The 22,007-nt window shown below is 37.2% G+C and overlaps 1 protein-coding gene across 1 annotated transcript in view; it reads right to left on the bottom strand.

Moving 5' to 3' along the window:
• The window catches only part of LOC110113261 (histone deacetylase 5), a 24,692-nt gene extending 3,122 nt beyond the window's left edge, over nt 1-21,570 (bottom strand). The window contains exons 1-9 of the mRNA XM_020845759.2: nt 21,300-21,570; nt 14,578-14,779; nt 14,266-14,412; nt 14,015-14,127; nt 13,628-13,839; nt 12,638-12,702; nt 11,871-12,041; nt 11,650-11,742; nt 4,794-5,132 (exon numbers count right to left, since the gene is read on the bottom strand). Coding sequence (XP_020701418.1) covers nt 4,794-5,132; nt 11,650-11,742; nt 11,871-12,041; nt 12,638-12,702; nt 13,628-13,839; nt 14,015-14,127; nt 14,266-14,412; nt 14,578-14,779; nt 21,300-21,460 — 1,503 coding nt within the window. The 5' untranslated portion in view covers nt 21,461-21,570. The remainder of the gene's footprint in view (nt 1-4,793; nt 5,133-11,649; nt 11,743-11,870; nt 12,042-12,637; nt 12,703-13,627; nt 13,840-14,014; nt 14,128-14,265; nt 14,413-14,577; nt 14,780-21,299) is intronic.
• Between the last annotated feature and the right edge of the window lie 437 nt (nt 21,571-22,007).

Below are 22,007 nucleotides of genomic sequence, written 5' to 3'. Positions count from 1 at the left end.
ATTGATGCGGGCCGCCGCCGACCGGCAGAGGGAGGGCCGGCGACCCCGGAGCGCTCGGAAGCGGCCGGGAAGGAGGGCCGCGTCGGCCGATCCGCCGAAGGATCGCGCGGAGGGACGCGGGCGCGGAGCTTGACGCAGAGCGGAGCGGGGGCTTCGACTTGAGCGGAACCGGTCCATTTATGGACCGGTTTGGCTCGGGTCAGGCCTGAGCTGGGCGGTTCAGCTTGGGCAGCCCACTAGTGGGTTTGGTTTGGTCTTTTGCTTGCTATAAGTAGGGATTAAGGGGGGATTTCTAGGGTTATGCAAGATTGGAGTTTTCTCTTAGCCTCCTTAGTTTCTTTCTCTTGTTTTTCTAGGGTTTGTAGTGGGAGATCTTGTCCTTCTCGAAGTGGACAAATTGTATCTTGTTTCTCTTGGATTTTGAATGCAAAGGTTCTTGTTCTTCCTCTCATCCCTCTTGTGTTGATTTTTTCTTGGATTTGGAGGAGAAATTTCATCTTTGGAAGAGCATTAGGGCAAACCCTAACTTGGGAACCCTAGGGCGTATCAGATAGTTCTATATCCGTGACCCATAAATACCATATAAGATGGGCTAAAACTAAGTTTCATTAGAATTTAACTGTGGTGCCTTTCTTCCTGTAACTTGGGATATTGTAGCGAACAAAGTATTTGCATTAACCAGACAATAAAAACTCCATGATAATATCTCCAATAAGGTAGGAATCAAGATCTATAGTGCATGATTGATGTGGGCAAAGAGGAGGGGGGGGGGGAATGGATATGCTTTGGTTTTGGAGTTGATTTGGTTCCTCGTGTGGGCTTGGTTGGCTTGGATTATGTTCCCTTTTGGTGGTTGTTGTGTTCTACTTCTTAAATCAGCTCATTATGATACTTCTTCAGCTCATAAATTGGAATTAATTGGATTCTTACCCTCACGGTTTGGCACTTTGGCCTTTTGGTTTTCCGCCTGGTTCCTTATCCTGTGATTGGCTTTTGCTGTTCCCGTGGTTGCATTTTCCTCTCCCCGTAGCTGCCTCTTCCACTCCCCCTCTCTGTTGTCCGTTCGGTTCTCTACTAGCTCCTGTCCTGTGGCTTTTCCTATCCTGTGGCTGGCTGTGCTTGCCCGTTCCTCCCCCCTCCCTACCCAAGTGGTCCCTTCGGCTTCTACTGCTGGAGCCGCCTACTAGCCTTCTGTTTCCCCTTTCCTTATTGGCTCGGCTGGAAGTTTTTTGGGTTGTTTGGCTGCCACTTTTCATCTATATATATATGTGTGTGTGTGTGTGGATTGTTTTGTTGATAAAAAAAAATTATGTGAAGAATTTTTGGAGCAAAAAACCTGCGGGTTTTTTCTTGGAAAAGCTTGCGAGCTTGTTCCATTTCACTTCTCCTTTCTACGATTCGTCTCGGGCTTCTTATCTCATTCTTTTCTCCGTAAGTGTCCATCTCATATGTATCTTTCATCTCGATGAAAGGAAAGCAATTTTAGGTGTTTTATGGTATAAGTTTGTATGCATTATCTTTATAATATGAAAGTTAAGTTGTTTTATGTTTAAATGTTGTTTTTTTGTCTGTTTGTGGTATTATAAAAGGAAGACCTAGCTTTTATGTAATTTTGCGATCTTTTTCATTGCATGAATGATCTAGCTTCATAATATTCCAAGTATCGCCTAAATTACTTTTAACATTTTATATTAAGATTGCTAAAAACATTAAGAGACCAGACAAGATAGTAGAGGTATACAAGCAAAGAAGCCGACCCAGGAGAAAAAAATTACTTGGTTATGCGTGCTCCTGATGTAGGAAACAACTTTTTGGATCGTTCATCCATGTTGAAATTGTTTAAAAGGTTCCATCTAAAACCAAGTAGTTTAAGAAAGCCATGCCCACATCTCAAGAATTAGTGATACAATCATACAATTTTTTTTTTATTAATGTATCCAACCACCCGATAATAACTAAATTTGAGAGAAATAATAATTAAACAATTCAACTTTTAACACAAAATTCAATTCATTTGAATATTGATTGTGGAAACTCAATCATCGAAGTGTCTTAAAACCTACAAGATTAACAAAAGAGCAATGGTCAACCCAAATTCGGTTCATTTGAATAGTATTACTTTCCATCGTAAAATAAAAGTGTCGGTTATGTTATGTTGTTCCCAAGAAGAAATAGTTATTACCGGAGGTGATTGCTAAGGAGTTTTGGGCATATAGGGCCTCTCTCATCTTATGTTTTGCAAATACTTCATATTGTCTAGGCTCGTTCAAAAATAAGATGAGCTAGCTCGAATGTCACTAAAAATCATGAGAATATTTTAGATGCTCAACAATGTCGTGCAAAGATGGATCAGACCACTATAATCCACAACTGCTTTAGTAGTCCTTTGAGATTCATAGGGAGCTTGATGCAAAGCATTTTCACAGATATAATTTTTTTTTATCTGTTTCTTTTGTTGAAGAGAGAAGACTTATTTCTCACTCCTTAAGGAGATCTTATCAGTAAGTGATACACTTCAGATCCCATTCTTCCTCGGATTCTTCAATCATCTAAGTTGCTACCAGATTGGGGAATTTGATTTTGGATATATCCTTGGCTCATTTTGCATTCCTCATAAGAGATGATAGTTTCTCATCTGAGCCAGTAAAGGGTAAAACCATATAGCATGATTCTTTTAAAGGTAGAGAACTCTTATTGAGAGTCTTCTCGCTCATATTTGTAGAGAGTGTCAAAGACTGTTGGGGTATTATCCTCAGATCCACCCACCACTAAGGCTTATGACCATAAAAGCCTCTTTAATGTCTTTTCCAACAGTAAACCCTGTGCCAAGTTGGAGATTTGACATATATTCCACTAACCTATTGGTCAACTGAGCGATTGCAAGTATTTCTTAGTATCAATTTTCAACTTCCTCGGCTTATTCCTTTGTGTTCTTTGAGGGTTTGAAGACGATGCAAACCTAATTTTCCCCATTATTTTGGAGCTATTTAAAAATTGCCACCTATCTGACAAGGGATTTTCAAGGGGTAACTTTCTTGGAGAAAAAACCTTTTTAGTTGAAGGGAACTTTTCCACTTAACTCCCCTCTATACCTAAAGAGTATTTCAATCATTTATGCGGTCTTCTTTGAGATAAAATGCTCTCATCCATCTTTCACTTCTTATGATGCCTTTTGATGATGTCTCGTATATCTTGGATTGGGATAGCAACAATGATGTTAATCAATAATGGTAGATGCCAAAAAATTAAAAAACATCCTCCAAGGATAAAAGATATATATGTATACTTTTATAATAATAATATAATATAATTATATAATTTATTTATTTAACATATTATATGCATTACTTTAATTTACATATAAGTTAGTAATAGTTTATTTATACAAGGTAATAGTATACTCTAAGGCACTATTTATAAATAGCAATAAACTATTATCTGAAATCCATGCTTTCTATTATGTATTAATTTTAAACTAGGAGAAAAAAGTAATATATTATCATCATTAGGGCCATGCATATAATATTAATAAATAATATAGTGTATAACAATATAATTATGTGTACATATAATAATATAAGTGTGAGTGTGCATGTGTGGATAGGGTTAAAATTTTGTAACAAGATGAAAGTATTGCATTTGACTACTTCCTAAAGTAACTTCAAAGCAAATTATGCTAAAATGCAATGTATAAATTCCAAAGGAAAAAAAGTCACTTCCCATTTTCCCGAATAAACCAAAGAGTCAAGTTAGTCCTACTTCCATCACTTCCTACTTCCTGGTACATACAAACGAATAAAACCTAAGGCTAAACTTGGAAAACTATGTCTAATTTTCCAGCATATCAGATAAGATATTCTTAAGCTATGCTGGACCCTGCCATAGACAACCTGCCGAAACCATTCAAATTTTCCAAAATATCAAATAGGAGAAAATATAATAATAGTTGAGTATGAAAAAGGACGGAGTAGGCAGAACGTGCAATTCCATCTGCTATAGAATCCAAGCTCCGTGTCACCCTCCAATCCCAACAGAAATTTACTATTTTCAACTCTAAGATATGAATATTTGTTAGCACAGCTTCTGCTTATATGGCCGTCTAAGCACTACTTAATTGATCCAACTTTGCCAAAGAGTGCTTTTAGACTAACTTCAATGGACCATTCTTTCCTTAAAAAGTACTACCAAGTGGCACTAATTCCTAAGTTTTCTAGTGTTTATTCCTACTTTACGGGAATTGGCACTTCTCTTTTTTGTTTTCAAATTCTTAATCTTGTTTTCCTGGGAAGCGGGCTGCAAAAATATCTGGCAACTCACCAACGAGAAAGAAGGTAACTAATAATGTCTTACAAGAAGCAATTTTGGTCATTTTTAAGTGGTTAAGGTTGATGTAAAATTCTAAGAATTTTACTCAACTATGTGTTTGGATGAGCTGTGATTTTTGAGTGGTCTCCTAGTAATATTTAAGATTCTAGAGTCAGATGCTTAAAAGCAATTCTGAATAGAGTTGGGATGTTGGGATAAGATGATGGAATAAGATGCATAAATCACCTTGTTTCAGGTGATATATCACTAAGTAACGCCAATTACATCTTGAATAAAATAAATACCACATAAAATGGACCCTACTGAAGCCTTGAGGACAAGTCTTCTGGACAGCATGTGTTACAGCCGACTTTTAAGTCCCATCCAACAGAGATAATTTAAGAATAAATAAGGATAAAACAATGGCAAGCGTTTTTTGAAGAATAAAGTATTATAATGGTGCAGCTTCCATGCATAAAGCATCATACCTTTCCACCTTCAATGTAGCAGAGAAACCTTGGTTTCCACATATTTGAGCCATAGGAGCCATACCAAACGTCAACCTTTGACAAAGATGATCTCCAATGAAACAAATCATTGCATGTCTCAGTTGTTACCTCCTTTGAGTTTTCGTATGCTTCCGATGTGCCCGGTTGGTTTTGCTGAGATCTTAAATGGGACAATTCTCCAGAATCTCCGTCATCAACGTTTAATTTTGAAAGAGGTAATATCAAATCCCCAACATCATTGTTGGAGGAGAAGTTTATAGCGTTGGAAGGTTCTAGGTCCTTTTCCACATCAGAATCAGAGCTAGAGTTGATCCCTGCCTGGGAGTTCAACGTTTCATGTAAGTTGAAAGTCGTGAAATATCATAACAAAAGAGATAAATTGCATGAATACCACTTGTAACCTAAAATCATTGGCAATCACTAAGGTTGAAGTTAAATCGATACTAAAACAATATTTAACAGCAGTTTATGGTGAAAAAGGCAGGCAAAGAAAAAACTTCCTATAATCTAGTGCATTAACGAACTAGAACATCAGAGCAAAGCTTTGAAGTTGGATCATACATTTCCAAAAGGTAATCATCATAAGATCTGACCAAGAAAATCAGCATTATTTGAACAAATACATTGGTATATTTGTTAATTCATATGTTCAAAATGATAAAATCAGTTCAGGATTTTAATCCGTAATAAAATGAAATGTCAATGATTTAAACAGAAAAAATATTAGTCATTCAGATAGGTCGGAAAATTTTCCATCAGGTCTTACTAGTGTAATATTAAAACCATGAAAAGTAAGTGATGATATGAGAAGAATCTATATTGTTCCCGCTGCACAGCATAAGGCCTTCTCTTGTAAAACCCCTGTTTATATTTGACTCTGGGGAAATACACTATGATTGGACGATGATAATAAATAAATTAACAGTATTCCCTATATACTTATACATACAAGGCTATTTTAAAACCCTAATCAAATTTGAACATAGAAAAAAAAAAGAAAACCTATGTAGCTCAAATTACCATTTAATGAACTACAATAGTTCAGAGACCACTGATATTTTTCCATGCGACTCTAATATGCAAATATTTGTTTCCTTGTTAAGTCTTAACCATGAATAATTACCGTACTTGCCAAAAAACGAGGCCGTAGAAATATATATGAAAATGTTCTCAAAACTATAAGGAAGCCTCATAAACAAGAGAAATTCTTAGGTGCGGACTATATACATAACTTTACCTACATAAGACAAATACATATCGGTTTATATCATCTGATTAGAGTAAACAATAGGACGTAACTGTGTACTCCAATTAGGTGTAGTACACAATGCAAGAACCAAACCAATTATAAATCGAATAGACCTAAATCTCATGCGACAAACCCTGCCCCTCATCACAAGATCCAAACAGCGCAACACTCCCTTTGTCCCCTCAACTTGTAATCATCAGACAAAATCCCACACTTATTACTACCCTTGCGTCTCAATTTAAGGTAACTGGTTGATAGGGCTTCGCATCTCATTCAGTCTCACTACCACAAACCTTCCACTTCTCTCTCCTTTGTTGATTGTGAAGCAACCGAAAAGCCACAAATTTTATCATACCTACCTTCTCTTTCATCCTTCGATTAAAAGCCCCAACAGCAAGAAAGCCTTCCACTTTGTTTTTCTCCTTCATGGTGAGCCCTCTTCCCATCTACTTCGGTTCTTCAAACTCTTATCTCTTATCATCCTATTCTAAAGCTTTACTTTCAACTATTCTTTCCTCGAAGACACACTTTTTCCTCCAAAAGCGTCCATTGGGTTCTTCAAATTGAACATTGGAGAGCTTATAGCTAACCTCATCTTCTTCCCCTTTTCCCTTTCTCTTTAATCCACAAGCACAAATTAATCAAAGCTATTAGTTCTTTTAACATCATATGTTAATTTGCATTTAATCAATGTTAAAATACAATAATATGATTAGGTTGAATAATAAAAGTTTTATCCCACAATAATCATAATTAATTCAGGTGGATTGTAGGGTAACCTATGTTATTTAGGTTGTACTCTTTTGATTGACAATTAGTTTTCAATACAATTATTTGTGCATCAATAATTGATCAAATGTCTTATTGTGTGGGATCTTTAAGTTAAAATCCGCTTGCCATTGTAGACTCTCGATTAAACTTAGAATTTTGTGCCACTCACTTGGAAATAAATAACTTTTATTTATGTGAGGATAAACATATTTTTTTGTTATGACCATTTCATTGATATTATGTTTTATGGGTTGTCAGTCCTATATTTTATACATTTTATTTATCTTGTTTAACGCTCATAATGAAATATCATATGAATTGATAGCTTCACCTTGATTTGTTACAACTAAAATTACTATATACCAAATTGATTCATGTGGTGACAATTATTTTTCATGCACATCATTTGTATTAAATGTAATATATTTTATTCTTAAAAATAATATTTTTTTTTTAAATGATATGTTAGACCGGTCCAGGAGGGACCGGCCTAGGTGTATGATAGGCAGAAGAAAGTTGCGCCCCAGCCAAATCCCGCGCCCTTTGGGGTGGGGTCCATGCATTAAACACATGAGAGGAGGGGCGGTTTGGAGTGAAGCTCAAATTAGGCAAGGTTGTTTTGGTATTTGCCATGTAATTGTATGCTTTAAGTAGTAGTTTTCCCCTAGGGTTAGGGTTATCTATTATTTGGCTAAAATTATTTTGTTCTAAGTATTAATTGGTCTCTAGCTAGCGGATATAGGTTGGGAGATACGGATCTTCCTCTTGAATTGAAGATTCGTTGTATCTTGTTCGTTTTCTTCCATAGCTCATCAATTATAAAGGTTTCCTCTACATTTTCCACGCCGTTCTTCTCAATCACTATTTGCCTTTTTGCTGAAATTCAAACTCAGACCACTATTTTCTTGGTTTTCTACTAGCGTTTCCTATCAAATTGGTATCATATCACTGAATTAAGGATACCCATAGCCAGAAGAAAAGTAGAAGTGTTGGAAGGGGAGATAGGTCAATTAAAATAAGATTTTGTGGAAAAATTTTCAAATTTCGAAAATCAATTTTTATCTGTACATGAAAAGATTGATAGAAAGTTTGTTGTCGTGGACAAAATGCTAAGAATGTTGCTAGAGGCCCAACCCAAAACAACGTCATCATAGGCGAGAGGATCCACCAGCAACCAAGGAAGTGGTCGAACCCCTAATCTGACAAGGAGAGGGGCAAAGGAGAAGATGGGTTCTAGGAAGGAGATGAGTAGTGGGTATGGCAAAGGGTTGCGGATTTTGCAAGTAGAGGGGTTGATTTTCAAAGAAGAAGGGCAGACCTTAGTCCATATTCCCCACCTGTTACAGGAGTTCCATGGGAGCGCTATTGGGGGTCATTCAGGTGTGCAGAAGGCATACAAAAGATTGGCAACAGAGTTGTATTAGAAGGGGATGCACAATATATAGAGGATATGGTGGCTAGATGTGAGGTATGTCAAAAGAACAAGTACATGACCATGGCTCCAGGGGAGTTACTACAGCCCCTAACTCTACCAGACAGGGTGTGGGAAGAGATCACTATAAATTTTATTAATGGGTTACCCCGATCTGAATGGTTTACAATGATTCTAATGGTAGTTGACAGATTGAGAAAGTATGCTCACTTCATTCCCAAACAACATCCCTACACGACAATAACGGTGGCAGCAACATTCATCAGAGAGGTGGTCAGACTGCATAGGATACTGAAATCTATAGTATCTGATTGAGATAAGGTGTTTCTCAGTCACTTTTGAAGGAAGTTGCTCAGGTTGTAGGGGACAGTATGAAAGAGAAGAACCGCATAACACCTTCAGACAAATGGGCAGACGGAGGTGGTTAACAGGAGCTTGGAGACTTACCTGCGATGTTTCGTGTCAGAGAAAACTTGGTTGTGGGCCAAGTGGCTATCATTGGCAAAATGTTGGTACAACACTTCGTATCATTCGGCTTCCTAGAGGACTCCTTTTAAAGTGTTGTACATAAGGGATCCACCCCACCTGGTGCATTTTGGGCAGAGTAGCACACCAATTCTTCAGAGGAACAATACTTAGATGAGACGGATAAAGTGTAAGGAAGTATTCACCCCACCTGGTGCATTTTGGGCAGAGTAGCACACCAATTCTTCATAGGAACAATACTTAGAGAGGGATAAAGTGCTAGAGGAATTAAAAAGACACTTGTTGAGAGCTCAGCAGATCATGAAGAAGCAACTGGATGGGCATTGGAAGGGCATCCCATTCAAGATGGGGGATAGGGTATATTTGAAGTTTCGTCCCTATAGACAAAGGACGGTGGCTTAAAGGAGGAACAAGATGTTGGCTCTGAGGTACTTAGGCCCTTATGAGCTACTGAGGAGGGTTGGAGCAATGGCTTATCGATTGGGATTACCACTGACCACTACCATACACCTAGTGTCCATGTGTCCTAGTTGAGGAGAGTTATTGATGATCATACACCCAATTCAAAGTTACTAGTGACACTGACAAAAAATTTTGAAGTGGTGTTGGACCCACTGGAGCTGAAAGGGGTACGACAGGGAGAGGGAGAGAGTAAGGAAGTGCTAAAACACTGGAAGAACCTACCTGACTATGATGCCACATGGGAGCCATATGAACCATGAAGCATCATCTTTCGTCCTTTCACCTTGAGAACAAGGTGAGTCTTTGAGAGGAGGGTATTGTTAGACCGATCCATGAGGGAAGAAAGTTTCACCCCAGCCAAATCCCGCCTTCTTTGGTGTGGGGTCCACGCATTAAACGCATGAGAAGAGGGGGCAGTTTGGAGGGAAGTTCAAATTAGGGAGGGTTGTTTTGATATTTGTCATGTCATTGTATGCTTTAAGTAGTAGTTTTTCCTAGGGTTATGCTTATCTCTTATTTGGCTGAAATTAGTTTGTTCTAAGGATTGATTGGGCTCTAGCTAGCAGCTAAAGATTGGGAGAGACGGATCTTCCTCTGGAGTTGAAAATCAATTATATCTTGTTCATTTTCTTCATCAGTTCATAAATTATAGAAGCTTCCTCTATGTTTTCCACATCTCAATAGTTCTTTGCCTTTTTGCTGAACTTCAAATTCAGCTCACAATTTTCGTTAAATCTAATAAAGAAATTCTCGTTTAAATCTAATAAAGAAAGATCATTTCTAATATTTTCTAGCATGAGTGAAATAGCAAAAAAATGATAAACTAGCAGAATGAACTCCGAAGTAAAGACATAAATGCATCAAAAGCCAAAGCTTGAAGACTCGTCGGCCAAGTCTATAAACTCAACTTTATCGCATAAGACAGGTAACACATCTATCCTTTTTTATTTCTTAATTATAAAAAGGACTTTACATTATTATGTGATTTATTATTGTGATTGATTGCTTGTTTATTTTGAATGTGCGTGAAAAAATATACACTTTTTCATATATTTTTTATTTTGTTTTGCTGAGGGGTGACTGGGACATTTTATGGCGTAGGCTTTTAGAAAGTTTTTTTACCTATTAAAATGTAAGTAATCTTAAAATCAACTATAACTTATTAAAAAACAAGCTAATTTTTTCAAAACTAAAATGAAATGCAAAGTCTCCTTATGAATCTTGGCATACAATTCAGTTTTTGACTGACTGTTTATCAATAAGGGTGTGCTTATCAAATCAGCGTCAAACCTACATATTTAGCTAATGAGCAACCCGTGCATAACCTTGTGAATAACATACAGAAATAAAAGTCTTCACTTTAAAGAGTAGATAACAAAAAAAAAATTATAAATCTTAGCAGAAGTGGCTAAGCTATAAATACTTTTTTCTAAATATCAAAATAGCCTAACCTATCTTATATATGTATTAAGACCAACATTATATGATTTTAAAAGCACTCAGGCGAGTTTAGTCAACAATCCTTTTCAAGCATGATTGTAAGACTATATATCGAGCTGATTTAATCTTTGATGAGATATTAAATTCATAAGTCTCATGCATTTCGGTAGATTTAACTTCCAATTACTTCCTATCAGTGATTCTCACATTAAATTTAAGATCAAAGACTGATATTCTTCTTAGTTACATCATAAGCCCTCACCATCTTAGGTATTTCCTTAATTTTATTTTTTTGGAATATAAGCACCAACATTTTAAATGAAATAATCGAAGTTTAACATAAATTCAATATCAAAATATACGGTCTAACATAGGATAGGTTTTTAGTACCTTCAAAATCAATTACTAATACCTTCCTCATTTATTTTCTATTCAAAATCAATTCTAAGTTGATCCAATCATTGTTGAAATTTTAAAGACCAAATATCTAAAACAAAATTCCTAAAAATCATATAAAATATTAGTCAATGTTTTGATTAAAAAAAATAAAATACTAATTTAATCAAAAGTTTTTTCAATGGCCAAACACTCCTAAGATGTAATTAACTAAGACTTGCTTTTATGAAGAACCTGCACCTCAAAATAAAATAAACTATATTCAATACATGTTGTGTGTAGAAAAATCTCTAGGCACATAAAAAGAAAATGTAATTTTTATTATTAAATCCATAAAAAATAATGTTTTTGTCCTTCATAATTATTATTTTCTATTTCATATTTAATTATTAAATATTTCAAATCCGACAAAAAAAACTCTCATCAAGCTCCTAACATAGCACAGGAAACGATCAAGACAGTTCAAAAATAAAAAAAAAGCAAAATATAACAGTAAATAAATCTGGTTTATCGAAACAGGTGATACCGAGAACTTCAAATTTAGCACCTAATGGACAAAATCAAAGATGTTTGGGATAAAAAAAAAGGAGGAAATACACCTGAATTGGGTAACGTTCGACATTGGCAATTAGAATCTCTTCAGGCAGATCAATAGAGAATACTGGCCAGTAAGTCTTCAGTTCATTACGAACCTGTAAAATTAAGAAGAAACATAAAAAATAGTAATAAAAAAATGCATAATTAGCACAAGCAAGAAAGCTAAAATGTAAAACCCAAAGTACAAATATGGGCATGATCCAATCAGCAAATCAGTTTGTACCTCATTGATTACACGCCATGTGGATTCAAAAGGCCTGCCCTCAAAATTTCCAACAATAGGACTCCCTTCTAGTAAAGTTTTTGCACAAGCAAAAACTGAATTAGCTAGAGAGTTGAGATTGTAACCTCCTTCAAGGGCCAAGACAATCTTTCCATCAGCAAATTTCATCAGCTAAAAAACAAAGAAAGAAATTGGATTAATTGAGCAATCAGCTCATAGAGAAGTTCCCTGATTGCATTTAGAAGCACTTCACGACAAAACAGGATGAAGAATGAAGTTTCCCATGTCTAAAATTAATAAACAAAGGGCTACCCAATGCAGGAAGTTCCCTCCACTAGAGTGATTGGCTGTCAATCCTTATGCTCCATACATCAACAACTACCTTTGGTCTTATTAGTTCTAGCTAAGCTAAGTTATTCTAAATGGCTTAGAAGTTATAACCATGTTACTTGCATCCTACTGACCCTAAACTAGGAATTATGTCTTTGCATTACAATTGCTTCACCTTTCAGCTTGTAAAGGGCATTTACACTGCAAGCCATAACAACTTTTTCGATAATCACTGCAAGCCAAAACAACTTTATCGATAATTCAACATTTATTCTTATATAGCCCTTCAAAAAAACATGTCAAAGCTTCACCAGAAACTACTGAATTCAATTTGACTCTTGTGCATGGAATAGCAAAAAGTGACTGGACAATAAAAAACTGCTTAAAATTGTTTAAAATAACAAAACAAGTGGCCATGTAATGAAACGAATGCTCACCCTTTTGAGCATAACTGAATAACCATATGGAGTGACACAGCACCCACCAAGTGGATCACCCATAGCTGCAAAAGTGTGTTAAAATATGTTAAAAAGACATCAAGGGCATGTGTTAAAATATGTTAAGAAGAGACCAAGGAAGAGATCAAGGACATCACTCTAAAGGCAACAAAATCATAAATAGTGAGAAAAGCCCTTGAATTCCTTCACTAGTCATTCCACCCTTCCAACCAAGATTCATGGATTCCAACATCCATCTTGCTCTATGTCCTTCTTTGAAATGCCAACTCATGGATCCCTGGAATTCTAGATGTCATCTCATCAATCTATGGGATTTAATAATTATGATTGCCAAATTATACATATTTTATATTAGAAGCTCTCTAGGATTGTATAAAACTACTGATATATTGGTATTAAATACTAACCAATTCTCTCAAATTAGTGTCATGATATCAAAGCCCTAGGCTTTTTCTCTTCCTTACATTTCCATTAATACAGCATTTATGATGCATTATCACAATCATGCAGCCTTCATTTTCACACTCTCTTCCTTTTCATCTCTATTTATATAACTGCAGCCTTCATCACTACATTGTCGCATACATTTCTCATTATTGCAGCTTTTATCACTGCATTTCCACAAATTGTTCCCATTGTTGCAGCCTTCATCACTAGATTGTAGCATTTATTTCCTTTTTTTTTTTTTTGAACTAAACCACATTCTCTTCATGGATAATAACAGCAATAATTGGATACATTTGGTCTTGGCTTCTCTTGGAATTGAGAGAAATAATCTAAATCCAACGAGCCAGTTGCAAAGAATCTATTTAACATACCGGTTGAATAGAAAAAACTATCTAAAGTGATTGCATTTGGTTCATATGTCCTCAAAAGGATGAAAAAAATTGAGCATGTTTCCAAGAAGAAAAAAGAAATTTTAAATCAAACTATTTAAAATTCCCTGTAACAAAAACAAACTAACTTAACCTGCATCAAATCCAGCAGAGATTAAGATTATGTCTGGATTGTATGCCTCGGCTACAGGAATCAAAATATGGTCCCAAACAGCAAGATAGTCTGCATCGCCACATTGACCGTGTTCCCAAGGTACATTTATGTTGTACCCTACACCCTGATCTTCTCCAATCATACAGTGAGAACCATCACTGCCAGCTGGATAGAAACTTCCAAAATCAAACCTGCAAAATCAATAGCAATTACTAGCAAATATTACTCTTGAAAATATAAATATACATATATATATATATATATATATTATAATGAAATAAATCATGATTTCATTATTCAATATATGGATATTCAAATTACAAGATAGTTCATCTTAAATGCATAGTTAGAACAACGAAAATGTACCTATGTACTGAGAAATAAAGTACCCGAGGATCACTATAGAACATATTTTGAGTACCATTGCCATGATGAACATCCCAGTCCACAATCAATATCCTTCTCATACTTAATTCTGCCTGCAAAAAGAAATAAAAATAACAGAATCATTTAACATGAACAGATGATCGGAAATTAATTTCATCAGGATTTGAGGATGAAATCTTAGAAGCTATTCCTAAACTTGTCTATGAATGTTATATAAATATTGTACATACTCTCTCATTCAAGAGATAGGATGCTGCAATTGCCACATTGTTGAAGAGGCAAAAACCCATAGCTTCATTAGCTTCTGCATGATGACCAGGAGGCCTAACAACAGCAATGGCAGAATCCAGATTCCCATTCGCAACATTCTCTGTAGCCTATATGAAATAAATGATATCTACAAATTGAAATCTTAACAATAGGTGAAAGAAAAATACATCTTACAGATAAAAAGAGGCAGGATTTAAGATCAATGCTAAGACTATTAAATTGAGAAAATATTAAAAGTAACCAAATTTTGAATTAGGATTAAAGTGCTCAACCTCAATAACGGTTCCTGCAGCAAGATAGGCTGCCTTAGAAGAACCCTCGTTAAAATAAATAGAATTCAACTTCGAAGCAATCATCAGACGTCGAGAATCGAACTTCTTAGAGCTAATATTTCTTATCAGCTTTATGTGATTCCTCGTATGCACAGATGCTATAATTGCATCCTCAGCTTCCTTGATTTTAAGCAATATGCACCTGAAAGATTTAAAAAAAGATTAGTACTTGGGGAAAAAAAAGATCATTTCAATATAAGATACATAAACCAGCTCAGCAAGTTTAGTTCACAACCCGTGAACAATATGAGTCTGATGCTTCCATAAAAAGATCCAATGAAAATGAATAGAATATCATCCTCAATGCTAATACAGAATGAAACATAATCCAGTTTGTTCAACTAATCATCTATTCTTTCTTCAATAAATGAAACACAAGCTAACAATATTTTTTCAGTCAATTGTATGTAAACATGAAAACTTCTTCAAATTGATGAATATTCAAGTGCTGGACAATATGGACAACAATGATAACTTGAGATTGCAGTAAGGCCGTTATTTCAGTCGTCACATGTCACATCCTCTTATTTTCAATTGGTATACGTGTTATTCTACTCATCGTTCCTTGAGATTATTTGAAGTTTACATGACATAAATCAAATAAAACATGTAAAACAGAAAGGAAAATGAAATGAACCACAGGATAAAGTTAGCATAAAGTACAACAAAGGGGTAAGGAGAAGCCTGATACCAACCATAAGGGGCAAGGGAGGAAGCTCATGGCACTAAGTCGCTAGCCAAGAGGAATGGAGGAAGGGAAGCTAGCAATTAGAGATCCTTGGATTCTCGGCAACACAATTCTTTCATAACTCAATCAAAACCATTCAATGAGGACAAAAAACTATCCCTACATTAACTCTTCAAGATAGAAGTGACAATTTTTATTTTTCTTGAAAATTGGATCAATGGTATGCATAGAACTTCAATTTTCCAAGAATCATGGACAATTTGAATCTACTCAGCTTTTCACTCCAGTGATTGTAATTCCTAGCCTACATGACTTCCAAAATTTATAATAAGCCGCAAAAATTTGCACCCAAGCCTCTATTGAGAGAGTTTTGGATCGAGTAAATTTTTTTAAAAGGTGGATTAGATTTAAAATAAGATACTGCGAAAAAATTTCGTCTGCATTTCATGAGGACCTTATAATTTGGTTCCATACTTCCCGCAAGCACAAGCCTCTCAGGTTAATTATCCCTCCCTATATGAGAGAAATCTTTCAATTAAAGCTAACCAATAAATAGGCACGACTTGCTTGGCATATAGTAGCAACACTTGATTTAAGATTAGAATTCATCATCTTATACTTAAAGCAGACGGTGGGAAAAATTATGATAAACCAAATCAAAATCTTATGGCTAAGTCATCTTGGATTATTATGATCCCTAGTTTATTTAGTCAAAAGAGGTATTTGACCCAGCCTAACTAAAGAATTCTTCTCAACAACCATGAGTAACTCATTCAAAGGTATTACAAGTAGAGTGCTGAGTTAGCCGTTGTATAATTTCTTGTTTTTACCTGTACACGTGTACTCCTACCATTAGCTATCTTTTCTATTTATTGCCTTGGTTGTAGTTCTATAGATTTATGATGAATAGAAAATTTCCCTTTTACTGTTTCTGCGTTTCCTCCATCTTGGCTTCTGCTGCGTTCTTTCCATTCCTGTTTCATGGTATCAGAGCAGGCCTCTCAATAATTTTGTCTCCTTTCCAGCCTTTTCAATGGAGACCGCTGCTGCATCTCTCTCTACCACCACACCGGAAGAACACCAAGACTCGGCAACCTCTTCCACCTACCCTCCCATCCCGCCTCAACTCAAATTTCTAATGGGTAATATCAAATCCATCATCTCCCTTCCTCTTTCTGCTGAGAACTATCCTATGTGGCGCTCCCAAGTCTTCAAAATTTTTCGTGCCAACGGCTTTGACGGATTTCTGGACGGCAGTTCCAGCTGCCCCTCATCTCAAGATCCTGCTTCCTCTCTTTCTCATCAAACCTGGAATCTTCTTGACCAAAATTTAGCTGCTGCCCTCTATTCTGTCATTTCCCCTAGCATTCTTCCCTATGTTCTTTCTCTAGATCACTGTCATGACATCTGGGCAACTTTAGATCTCCGCCTTCAATCTTCCACTAGATCCCGAACTATTCAGCTGCGAAATGAACTCAACAATCTATCAATGCGTTCTCAAACGATGTCCCAATATCTCCTTGCTGTCAAGACCAACGTCAACGCTATCGCCGCCACTGGATCTCCCCTTACTTCTGAAGAAGTTATTTTCTACACTCTAAACGGTTTACCAACTCAGTATCAAGCTTTTAAGACCGCCATTAGAACAAATCTTCAACCCATGAGTATCGATATGTTGTACACGCTTCTTTGCAGTGAGGAGCAAAATCTCGTTCAAGAATCCACTAAAGAACTGCAAAATCTTCAAATTACTGAACCGTCTACTGCCCTCTTCGCTCCTCATGGGCGAGGTCGCGGTCGCAATACTTCGAACAGAGGTCGATCCTCGGCTCCCAATCGATCATCGCGAGGTTCTGCTCGTCGCTCAGACAGACCTGGACATCCCCAAATCACGTGCCAGATCTGTTCCAAATCCGGCCATTCAGCGTTAAAGTGCTGGTACCGTCACGATACCTCCTACACAGAAGAGTCTCAAGCCCAAAGAACTGCACTCTTCTCCCCTTCGGACTCCACTAGTTCGGCGGACTAGTATCTTGATAGCGGCGCATCCTCTCATCTCACTTCAAACGCTTCCCAACTTCAATCCATAAAACCTTACACCGAGAATCATCAAGTCACACTTGGGAATGGTCACCAAGTCCCCATTCAACATTCAGGTAAAGGAATCCTCCCTACTCCCCAAGGTAATCTGGTTCTTCATAATCTTTACCACGCTCCAAATCTGTCATTCAATCTCATCTCTATTCATCGTCTTACCAAGGATAACAACTGCATTGTCAAATTCTCTCCTAACGAATTTCGCATTCAGGATTCGAAGACGGGTCGGCTTCTTCTCAAGGGGCCATGCCTTAATGGCCTTTACCCTCTCCGGCCCTCTTCCAAGAATCACCACCTGGCTCTTCTTTCGACTCAAGCCATACCTCACCTCTGGCACAAAAGACTGGGCCATCCCGCAGCTTCTACTCTAAATAAGCTCACCACACAGATCTCTTCTCTATGTACTACTGCTTATGATTCAAACTGTAACTCTTGCCGATCTGCTAAAAGCCATCGGTTGCCATTCAATAAATCTAATCATTCTAGTAGTTCTTGTTTTGAAATTGTGCATTCTGACGTTTGGGGTCCTTCACCCACGTTCTCTACTAATGGCGCAAAATATTATGTATCGTTTATTGACGATTTTTCGAAATACTGTTGGGTTTATACTATCAATCAAAAATCTGAGGTTATTCATAAATTTATAGAATTTAATACCATGATCAGTAGTCAATTTAACGCTAAACTCAAAATTCTTCGCTCCGACGGCGGAGGTGAATATATCAATCGTCAGTTCAAATTATTTTATACTCAACAAGGCATCATCCATCAATACACTTGTCCTTATACCCCAGCTCAAAACGGCGTCGCGGAACGTAAGCATAGGCACATTCTTGAAACCATTCGGAGCCTCTTAATCGAAGCTCATCTCCCTCAAACTTTCTGGGAAGAGGCACTTCACACTGCTATCTATCTTATCAATCGATTACCTACACCTACCATTCATAATAACACCCCTTACTTCGTTCTACACAAACGTCAGCCAACTTATAATCACCTCAAAATTTTTGAGTGCCTATGCTATCCTTGGCTAAAACCCTACTCATCAAACAAACTATCCAATCTATCAACCCCCTGCATCTTTCTTGGATACGCTCAGGAACAAAAAGGTTATCAATGCTTCAATCCTTCTAATGGCAAAACGTATATCTCAAGGCACGTTATTTTCAACGAATCTATCTTTCCGTACAAATCCAACATCGACTTCACTAAAATCAACTCAGATCACACTATTCTACCTCCGCTTACCCTTGTCCCCACCTCTACTATCATTACCAATCAACCCACTCAGACTCCTCCTGTGAGTACACGTTCGCCTTCACAAACAACTCACGACACCTCTATCTCTGTCCCGCTCACGCCTAACTCCAATTCTACTCAATCCGTCGTTCATCCTGACGAAAATTCCGATTCTCACAATTATTCTCAGCCCATCCAGTTATCTCATCCCGCTCAGCACATTATACCCTCAAAACATCATATGCAGACTCGATTCAAAACCGGGCACCTGAAGCCTAAGACCATTTTCAACCTTTTTCATCAAAACCATGATTCCGATCCCACTACCTATATTGAAGCCGCTAAACATGAACATTGGCGCAACGCCATGTCACAGGAATTTCAAGCGCTTCAAATGCAAGGTACATGGGATCTCGTTCCTCCCGAGCCAAATCAAAACGTCCTCGGATCCAAATGGACCTTCCGCACTAAATATTTAGCTGACGGTACTATCGCTCGTCATAAAGCCCGTTTAGTTGCCCAAGGATTCAATCAGGAATACGGAATAGATTACTCTGAAACCTTTAGCCCAGTAGCTAAAATTCCCACTATCCGTGTCTTTCTCGTTGTTGCCCTTCATCATCATTGGCCTATCCATCAACTCGATGTATCTAATGCTTTTCTTCACGGCCATCTAAATCACACCGTTTACATGCGTCAACCTGCAGGCTTCAAAGATATTATCAATCCCACCTACGTTTGCCGCTTGAAAAAGGCTCTCTACGGCCTCAAGTAATCCCCTCGTGAGTGGTATTCCACCCTATCCGGTTACCTTCAAACTCTTGGCTTTCAATTTAGCACTTCGGACCCTTCTCTTCTCATTTATAACAAAAACGGGATTGCAATGTATTTTCTTGTTTACGTCGACAACATCCTTCTAACCGGCAACTGTAGCAAATCTATCCAATCACTCCTGCAACAACTACACTCCAAATTCACTATGCGTGATCTCGGCTCCTTATCTCAGTTCCTAGGTATCCAAGTCACTCATACCTCCTACGGGTTGCATCTCAATCAACACCGCTTCGCCTCTACTAATCTATCCAGAGCCGGCATGCTCAACTGTAAAACTGTTTCCACACCTTCTCCTTTAAAACTCTCGTCCAAGTCAACTCATGCCGGGGCCTTCTCCAATCCGACGCTTTTTCGTCAACTTGCGGGATCTCTTCAGTACCTCACGTTAACCAGACCCGACATCTCATTTGCGGTGAACAAGGTATGTCAACACATGCAAAATCCACTAATTATTCATTTCGAAGCTCTCAAACGACTTTTAAGATATATTCAAGGTACCTTACATCATGGTATTTCTCTTTTTTGCAATTCACAACTTCATCTTCATGTATACGTGGACTCGGATTGGGCGGGCGACTCCTCCGACCGGAAGTCGACAACCGGTTATTGCTCCTTCTTGGGATCTTCTCTTATCTCATGGGGTGTCAAGAAACAGAACGCGGTTGCCAGGTCTTCAACCGAAGCTGAATATCGCGCTCTGGCATCCGCAGCTGCAGAAACAATTTGGTTACGTCGTCTACTTCACGAGTTCAACTCTCCTCAAGCCACGGCTACTCCACTTCTATGTGATAACACTTCAGCGATCGCTCTTGCCAATAACCCCGTGTTCCATGCTCGTACAAAACATATTGAAGTGGACTGTCATTATATCCGAAACTACATCAAAGACAAAAGTATCCAGATACATCACATCTCCACCAAAGATCAACTCGCGGACATTTTAACCAAACCTCTTCCTACTCCAAGATTTCAGCTCCTCTCACACAAACTAGTTACCTCCTCTGACGCAACAGTTTGAGGGGGCCTATTACAAGTAGAGTGCTGAGTTAGCCGTTGTATAATTTCTTGTTTTTACCTGTACACGTGTACTCCTACCATTAGCTATCTTTTCTATTTATTGCCTTGGTTGTAGTTCTATAGATTTATGATGAATAGAAAATTTCCCTTTTACTGTTTCTGCGTTTCCTCCATCTTGGCTTCTGCTGCGTTCTTTCCATTCTTGTTTCAAAAGGAACTTATAAACCAAAGGTCGATATTTATCTAAATAGATAAATTTAAGTAATTATTAGCAAACACAAAACTCTATGCACTATAAAATGCACCGGGTAATTCATTACTCAAGATATTTTGGCCATTATGGAACTCGCGAGCTCTGACGGAGCCTATAATTTAACGGTACAATTTTACAACAAAACTAACCATTCAAAGAATCCCAATCATGCATGCTTACCAATGGTTCCATTTGATATCAAAACCATCGATTAGAGAACATGTAGTCTTTAGTAACAAGAAATCATTTGAGAATAAGTCATAGTGATACCCTCGGTAAGACATTGGATCTTTACAACATGCAAACGCAAGAGGAACGCTTCGAAAGAGTACTAAATTCACTATTCATGTTTGGAGTGTTCTACAATATTTGAAATTATTGAAAGGAGTTTTTACACCTATGACAATTTGCTACCTAATGAAAAAAGACTAAATAAGTAAAATGTTAAAAAATGTAGTTTTTTTCTTCTAACAATTCATTCCTTCAAGTAGAAATTTTAACTATGAACTAAAAACGATGGAAAAACATCAACACCTGTCAGGAATGCCTTCCGCCTCCAGCTTCCTCCATATGGCCCTAATCCGCTCGGGGTTTTCCGGATGGCTCTCCCCATCGGGTGTGGCGTGCAGACACATTCTCTCGTCGTAAGCTAATCCCACCCGAGCACTCCGGCGATCCTCAGGCGACGAATTCATAGCCGCCTGTAAGAGATTGCAGAGAAGAAGTAGGCGATCCGATGAGCTTCCAGTTCACGGAAGAGTGAAGAACCAGGCTGAAGCGACAGGAATTCGTAAGAAAAAAGGGGCAATAAATGGTGTGATATTTCGTGAATTTTTTAAAATTCTTTTTTTTTTTTTTTACTAATTCAGTAATTTGTCCTTTTTTTTTCTTTGTGGCATCGCTGGATTGGTTCGAGTAAGGCCAGACCGCAGACGGGGGCCTAAGTTGAAATTAATTTATGGTCTTTAATTATTTATTTATTTGAGGTTTATTTTTTAAATAATAAAATTAAATTGCATAAATAAGCATAATAAATTTTCATTTGTGGATGCTATAACTAAAATTTAAATAAAATTATAAGAAAATCATTTATTTTAGACCTTAAAAAGTCATGATCATTTACAACTTATTAAATTGTAACTACTAATATTTAACTATTTTCTTTTTAACTTTACTTATTAATAATTTTATTTTCATATCCATTCGCAAATTTATTTCAATATTCATTTTAAATAATTTTAA

This window comes from Dendrobium catenatum, unplaced genomic scaffold (assembly GCF_001605985.2).
Source record: "Dendrobium catenatum unplaced genomic scaffold, ASM160598v2 fragScaff_scaffold_1284, whole genome shotgun sequence".
Lineage (NCBI taxonomy): Eukaryota > Viridiplantae > Streptophyta > Magnoliopsida > Asparagales > Orchidaceae > Dendrobium > Dendrobium catenatum.
Note: the sequence above shows the minus strand (reverse complement) of the source record. Positions and strands in the feature narration are given on the sequence as shown.